This window comes from Galeopterus variegatus, unplaced genomic scaffold, assembly GCF_000696425.1.
Source record: "Galeopterus variegatus unplaced genomic scaffold, G_variegatus-3.0.2 Scaffold936, whole genome shotgun sequence".
In the NCBI taxonomy this organism is placed as follows: Eukaryota; Metazoa; Chordata; class Mammalia; order Dermoptera; family Cynocephalidae; genus Galeopterus; species Galeopterus variegatus.
The window spans coordinates 74,349-82,506 of NW_007727047.1; the positions used below are offsets into that span (position 1 = coordinate 74,349).

Here is an 8,158-nt window from a genome sequence, read left to right on the forward strand (position 1 = left end):
GGGGGGGGGGGGGGGGGGAGAAGATATAACAACTACAATTACTTGAAGTTGACATGACTAGCAAATGGGGACATTGTTGGGTGGGAGGGGGCGGAGGGAGGAGGGAGGGAGGTTTTGGTAAGGGGCAATAATAATCGACCACAATGTATATCGACAAAATAAAATTTAAAAAATAAAAATAAAAATAAAAAAAAGAAGCATGTGCTTGTAATGTGTGTTTTTCCTAAAGTTAAATTTATTTTTAAGCTTTTTAATGAGATACAGTTTATATGTAGTGATATTTATAGATCTTAAGTATACAGTAGTGCTATGTCTGGAATAATATACCCTAAACTTTCAAGAATGCTTACCTCTAGGGAAAGGGATAGCATGAGAGGATTTTTCACTTTTTGCTTTGTTTGAATTTTTTGTAATGATCATGTATTCCTTTGATAAGTATATGTATATATGTACATCTGTGTGTATGTGTGTGTATACATATGTATATGGGTTTTGTTTTGTTTTTTTAATCAAAAGCACACACATTCACACTCATGGTCAACTTCCCAGGGACCTCAGAGATCCCATCTTCTATCTTGAAATCTTCTGTTGTGAATAGGAGATTTGTCTAGGTAATTTTACTTTAGCAGCTGAAGATTTGGGGCGCCAGGGGTGACTGAGAAATATCAAGGTCACTCTGATGTTACTTCTTACTAGACTGTGCTTTGTGCTTCGGGCCCCACCCTCTTTATCACTCCCCAGCTCTTCGGTGTCAGAAGGAATCAGCTGTACCAAGGTTCCTTCCAGTTCTCTGGGCACCAGGAACACCTCCTTATTGTTTTAATACATTCATGAGTGACTATGTTAAGCAGTCCCAGTTTCCAGGGTAACAGTCTCCAAAGGGCAAAAATAATATGTATTCATTTTTGTCCCTGTAACATCACAGTACATCCTGCCTGTCACAAGCAGACACTGATGACTGAGTAAACTAACAATTTGTACAGTTGAATCCTGAATTCCATGGATAGTGTCACCTTCCGGAACCTCCCTCCCCACCTTCTGTCACTCCTGCTGTCCCCCTACTTACTTTCAGTGTCAGTTCCTGTCCACTTGTTTACCAATAAAAACAGCCTCGGTATTGGGGGGGCATGTGGAGGGTGTTGGAGAGAAGCTGGGAGGAGGAGGTGTTTTCTCATCAGTAGCTTCCTTATCACTAAAATGCCCTGCTGGGGAAGAGGATGTGAAGGCCCCTCCCACCCCCCTCGACTTGAGTGGGAGGCCGTTCCTCAGGTCACAACCCCAGCGTCACCAGTGAGCACCTCTGGCTCCTTCTACTGCTTCCCTTTAGCCTTTTCAACTTTAACCAGTTAAAGTCATGTCCTAGACCAGACAGCAGGAGCTCTGCTTCCTTCTAGTGGCGTGCTTGTGATAGGGATAGTGACAAAGTAACGCCACTGAAGTCAGATCCCATATTTTCTGACTTCTGCCCACCCGCATTTCCTCTTCATCACTTAATAAAAAGACTAATCCTGTGGTACACTAGCCTAAGAAAGCACCACATTGCAAGCAGAAAGAGCCTTACCTTTCTGAGGGAAAGGAAGGAAGGGAATTAATTTTTATTGCCAACTATGTGCCACATATCGTGTCTCCACATTATCTCATCTAACCCTTAGAACAACCCTGCAGGACTGGTGTCATCGTTACCCCCATTCACCGCTGAGATCATGGAAGCTTCCAAGTGACAGCTGAGCCAGAGCCGTCTGGCTCTAACCCCTGTGCAGTTTCACACACCTTGGCTTGAGGTTTGGCATTAACTACTGATGATAACAGCCAAGGAGATAATTTTTGTAAAGTACCCAGAGTGGCACCTGGCACATACGTAGAAAATACTCTTCCCAACGGCTTCTCCCTCACTCAGTCACCTCCCGCCCTCCTGTTGGAAGTGTAGCCTCTACCAATAATTTCTTCTCAAATAATATTTTTAACAGGACCTAGGACAGTGATCCACCCGAAAGCACGAATTATTGCAGAAGCTGGGCCAATAGTGATCGGTGAAGGTAACTTAATAGAAGAACAGGCCCTTATCATAAATGCGTGAGTAAGACTGAGATACTCTAAGCCGAGTGCCATGGGTGGGTAAACGTTTCCCATTCATTTCAGCTCTAAGAACCTTTGACAACTGACATCTGGAAGGCCCACTATTTTAGAGCTGGAGAAACATTAAGGATCTTGTTCACATGAGTAAATAAGGAAACTGTAAACCAGATGGGGAAGGACTTGTCCAAGGCAAGAGAGCTCCTGGTGGCTGACTAGACTCTCCAACGCTGGGTCTGGTCATCGTCCCTTATGGGTCACTTTCCCATCCATCCCGTAAGCAAACACTTCCTGAGCACCTCTCACCTCCAAATGCTATGCCGACCCCCCCAAAGAGTGCTTTTTGGTTGAATTTCTTGGTTCTGGCTGAAATGTTATTACACACCCAAACATGTAAACTTAACTCTAAAATATGTTTTCATGTGTTTTGCATGGGTAACACCCAGAATTATAGATGAAAAATTGGGGGCCCTAGAGGCAATTTTTAAACTTTAAAGATAAAAGAACATGAACATGATCTTAGTGAGTAAGAATCTAATTCCTATGAAATTGCCATAAATATTTGTAAGTCTTTCTAGATAAAATTTTGGCAGGAAATTCAAGCCTATACCTAATTTATAGCAACAATGTATGGAATTTGTAAGAAAGACCTTGGGAAAATATTTAACTGTGATAAAAAGACTGATTTGTCTTAATGCTTGCTTAGGATTTGGGAGTTTCTTACTATATTAAGCAGGTTCTTTTAAAATACTTTTGGCACCTTCAGTGTAAGTCAGTTAACAATAGCTGTATTCTGCAGTAACTCAACTGTCAGTGATAAAATACCATTTTTATATGGCTTCCTCCTCATAGAACATAAACATTTTATCTTCCAAATATTTCAGCTAACTACCTAATAGCACAATTATTTTATGTGAATATCTGTTTATATTTCACAATCTCGAATGATTATTAAGAATGAAAAATTTTCAAGTTAGGCATGATTTTGATTCTAATTTAGCCGTCTATAACAGAGTAGCCAGGATCTTTTTTTAACCTTGTCCTGGAGAAGGCCCTCTGCTCTTTGGGTTTAAAAACTAAAGAGAGGAACGTTGTCTTTCTACACACGCCTATAACTTCTTACATTTCAGTAGCTCTTTTCAACTCCAAGCCTTCTCCAGCATAAAGGATAAATGATTCACTTGGATTAAGAAATACATTACTTAGTTATGCAATTTTATCTTGATGTATGTAAAATTAAGAGAATTAACCCAAATTCTAAAAATTGAGGGAGAATTGCTTATTCTGTTACTGATTTTTTGATGCTTTGCCTCTTCTTTTTACAGTCACCCAGATAATATCACTCCTGATGTTGAAGATCCAGATCCCAAACCTATGATCATTGGCACCAATAATGTGTTTGAAGTTGGCTGTTGTATCCTTTACAGTGGTCTAAGTTAAATCATTCCCAGCTGTCCTTTAGTACCCAAATCTCCCCTTGTAGAGATTGTCATAATTTATCTTTCAAATATATTTATAATATATATTATAATTACATTTTTAGGACTAGGCCATCTAGCTCTTTGAACAGACTTATTTGTGGTATATAAAAAAATCCTTTCTCTTTGAGTGAATAACTCACCAGAGTAAAGTAAGTGTGCTGTTTTCAGACACATGCTCACATACACACCCCCCTTTAGCTCAGCATTTTGAAAATAATCTCTTTCTCTTTTCACCGTACTACAGCTTGTTGACAGATAGCAATGGCTGAGCGGCAGTAGACACAGAAACAGTAATCCTGGCTTCTATCCTGATTTAAGAACAAGAACTTTGTTATTTTGGTTCCTATATAGTTTTAGGTAGACTGTATATTGTCTGATTTGAGAAAATGTGGGCAGGGGTGAAAATGCTATTTCATTGTTTGTGTATTTTTTTTTTCTTCAGAGCATCACTAGTTCTTTTGCTTGGTTTTGTACTCTAAAAAAGTAGTAAAATGGTGTCAGCAAAACATATAACACAGAGTAGAAGATATTTGGAGGAAGAAATCTAATTGTTCAACAGTAGCAAAATATTTAAATCAATTAATCTACAAGCATAAAACAAACCACTAGAACCATTAAGCAGTCATTAAAAATTTTGTTTTTAGGTCTAGCCCCTTAGTTCAGTTGGTTAGAGTGTAGTGCTGATAACACCACAGTCGAGGGTTTGGATCTCCATACCAGCCAGCTCTGCCCTCTTCCCCAAAAGAAAACTTATGTTTTTCAAGTTTTTAATGACACAGACTAATGCTTGCAAATTTAAGTGACTTGAGTAAGCTATAAAAGTTTACAGTTTTATTCCCATTTATGTAAAAGGAATTTTACATATATTTATATAAAGATATATCAAACTGTTAACAGTGTTTAAGTGATTGGGTGATGGATAGTTTTAATAAAACAATTGTGAAAATATATTACTCAGGAAATCAGGGCATCTTATACCTTCACTAATTTTTTTTTTTTTTCTTAAAAGATGACCAGTGAGGGGATCTAAACCCTTGACTTGGTGGTGTCAGCACCACGCTCTACCAAGTGACCTAACCAGCCATCCCTATATAGGGATCTGAACCTGTGGCCTTGGTGTTATCAGCACCACACTCTCCCAAGTGAGCCACGGGCCGGCCCTTACCTTCACTAATTTCTTTAAAAAACATTATTTCTTATTTAACATTATTATTTCTTTAAAAACTACCAAGTGACCTAACCAGCCATCCCTATATAGGGATCTGAACCTGTGGCCTTGGTGTTATCGGCACTACACTCTCCCAAGTGAGCCACGGGCCGGCCCTTACCTTCACTAATTTCTTTAAAAAACATTATTTCTTATTTAACATTATTATTTCTTTAAAAACCTTTTATGTATACCTAGAGATATTTATGTTTAAAGATAAAAAACATTACTACAGATTTCCCTGAGCTAAGGGGGGCCTGCATATCCCTTCCCAAATCTCTGCCCCAGTGCTATAGAAGGAGATATTGCACTAGTGGGGGAAAAAGATGAATATACTTACAGTATTTACTTAACTCTGGCTTACAGATTCCCAAGCCATGAAAATAGGAGATAATAATGTCATTGAATCCAAAGGTAAGCTGTGTTCAGGGTTTTATTGTCAAAGTGATTCCTTCCTTTCTCCTTGTGGTATCCTGGGAAACAACCTAAGTACAAACTATGGCAAGGAAGTGGACTAAAATAGCTGTCAGACTTAATTTTTTGCCCCTAAGGAACCTAATCTGGTTATGTAGTTATCTGGTAAAGTAATTGAATACATTAAATTAAAAAGTCATCTGTGTACATTTAAGTCAAGATTGAATTAAACCATAAATTTCAAATGAAAGGTTTGAAAAAGATTGCTACTAAATACTAGTATCTATGATATTTTAGTCTACTAGTGTTATTGTAAAATTAAAGAAACAAATCACAGCTTTTCTAGCAGTTTGCTTTCTTTAATTCCAGGAAACAAATGTAATTTACTCATTATAAATGGGGCCAGGCAGGGGATCATGTAAAGTCACCACCACTACTGGGAAGCAAACTCCAAGAGCTCGTCTCACTCAGTCCAGAAAGAACCTGAACAATGACACTTCTTTAGAATAGTGGGTTTGTCTTTCTTGGTCTTGATCGGCATGATAGAAAGTGCTTTTTTTTAAAATAATAAAATTATACTTTTGTTAATCTACTTAATGGTTTTTATTTTAATTTGGATTACCAATTATTATTATTATTATCATCATTGGTATTTTCTGTTATTTCTATCTGCTTATTATGTGTCAAAACTGTGCTCAGTACTTTACATTTCATATATATTGCCTAAAGTAAACTGTGAAGTAGGGTGATCTCTCCACTTTATAGACAAACTTGAGCTCAGAGACTTTACAGGTCATACAACTAGTTAGCAGCAGACCTCTGTTTTGAATCCATCTGACACTGGTATGTACCTCTCCACTTTATAGACAAACTTGAGCTCAGAGACTTTACAGGTCATACAACTAGTTAGCAGACCTCTGTTTTGAATCCATCTGACACTGGTATGTATGGCTCGCCTCTATGCTATCTATACAACTAACTGAAGTATTTTGTGTAAATTTTTTTTAAGGCCAGTTTGTGCTGTACTCATTTAATGATATCTTAAGTTTCAGTTCTTAATATATTTTTGCTGCAGCATATGTAGGCAGAAATGTAATATTGACAAGTGGCTGCATCATCGGGGCTTGCTGCAACCTGAATACTTTTGAAGTCATCCCTGAGAACACGGTGATCTATGGCACAGACTGCCTTCGTCGGGTGCAGACTGAGCGACCACAGGTACTACAACCTCTCTTTTAAAAGAGTTCTATCTAGTGCTGTTAATTTTCCCAAAATACCATGTAATTGTCTTAATAGGGCAGCGAGTTCACTATTTGAAAATCAAATGATTAAAATGAAGTATCAGAAGAACATTCGTAAAACATTTATTTGCAGTTCAGTTATTCAGTCTTTAGGTTAATATCAAAAATATATACCAGGATGACAGTTACAAGTTGATTATGAGAAAAAGAAATCGAGAGATGTTACTCCTGGTCTTCTGCATTTTCACTGACGATGCATCACCAAACTTTATAAACCAAACTGATTCACTCCTAAAGTATCAATCGTCAATGGTAAGGAATGACCCTGCCAAATTCATACTCTGCCTTTAACCTGGGTCTTTTAGTTTATTAACATAGCTTGCTAATAAACACAGCTTATGAATAAGCACATGTGTGTGGATATTTTCCTAGCTTACAAGAAATTGTGCCCTCCTAATAACTAAGATGAGGAGTAATGAGTACACAGTTGGAGTTTAACGCTGCAGTAGGAGATGAAAAAGGCAAGGCTTTGGGGCTTCCTTTGGTCATGGGACATCGAGACTAAAATTTTGAGCCTCATTGCTTGGCACATTCAATATATATTTCTTTAGTTACCCAGTCTCCTTTCACTTGCCCAAAGGAAATATTTTGAAGACATTTATCACTTTGCCTCTGATTCATAGCCATTGTTATCACAAATTAAAACTCTAGTTATTTCTGGGTTACTCTATCTCTTTAATGTTTTGGCTTTATTATTATTATAAGCAAGTATTTCTTCTGTAGACTAAAAAGGAAATGAGGACAAATCCAGTTCTCTTTACTATCTGCATAACAGCAAGTATGATTGAAGAGGGAGGAATGAGGCTGGAGAGGGGAAGGGAGGTTAGGATTGATTGAGCAGGAGTATCTGAAGTTCAGTGTTTAATGGTATGCAATGCTGTTTTCCAACTTTTACTCATCATAAGGATTATGTAGAGATCTTTATTAAAAATAAAGATTCCCCAGTATTGAATCACAGTGTCTAAGGCAGGGGCCTAAAATTCATATTTTTCACAAATACCCCAAGTGAGTTTCACAATCAGGAAATCTGGGCAATGCTGGTATCTAAAGAGTGAAGATCAGATGAGTGTATGTCAACTATGTGGCTCTGTAGGTCAGTAAAAACAATATAAACCCTCCTTGTTTTACTTACATGGTCTGCTATAATTGGAAATTTTTAACTTTTTAGAAGCCAGGATGAAATCTACAGAAGCAAGTGTGAAAACTAATTATATGTGTGTGTATGTATATGTGTGTGTGTACATATATGTGTACATATATATGTGTGTATATGTTTTGTTTGTTTTGTTTTGTTTTGTTTTTGTGATTGGCCAGGTAGACAAAAATAAGTTCATGGAAATCACCTATAATTCCACAACCTAGTAGTAACCATTTCTACCTGGTACTCTTGATTTTGATTTCTACCAGTTAGTCTTAATTATGTTGTCTTTTTAGCCCCAGACACTACAGCTGGATTTCTTGATGAAAATCTTGCCAAATTATCACCACCTAAAGAAGACTATGAAAGGAAGCTCAACTCCAGTTAAGAACTAAGAGCAATGTATGACATGACGATAACATTTCATCTTTCGCCGCTGTCCTTTGAAAGGGCCACCAGTTTATGTACTCTTTTTTTTTTTTTTTTTTTTTTTTGTCTTTTTCCATGTCCTGGCAACGGATCGCAACCCTCAGTGTTGCCCCCG

At 37.6% G+C, this 8,158-nt stretch overlaps 1 protein-coding gene across 1 annotated transcript in view; it reads left to right on the forward strand.

Moving 5' to 3' along the window:
- The window catches only part of DCTN6 (dynactin 6), a 23,516-nt gene that overhangs the window by 14,423 nt on the left and 935 nt on the right, over positions 1-8,158 (forward strand). The window contains exons 3-7 of the mRNA XM_008573581.1: positions 1,968-2,073; positions 3,399-3,487; positions 5,128-5,175; positions 6,251-6,393; positions 7,911-8,064. Coding sequence (XP_008571803.1) covers positions 1,968-2,073; positions 3,399-3,487; positions 5,128-5,175; positions 6,251-6,393; positions 7,911-8,009 — 485 coding nt within the window. The 3' untranslated portion in view covers positions 8,010-8,064. The remainder of the gene's footprint in view (positions 1-1,967; positions 2,074-3,398; positions 3,488-5,127; positions 5,176-6,250; positions 6,394-7,910; positions 8,065-8,158) is intronic.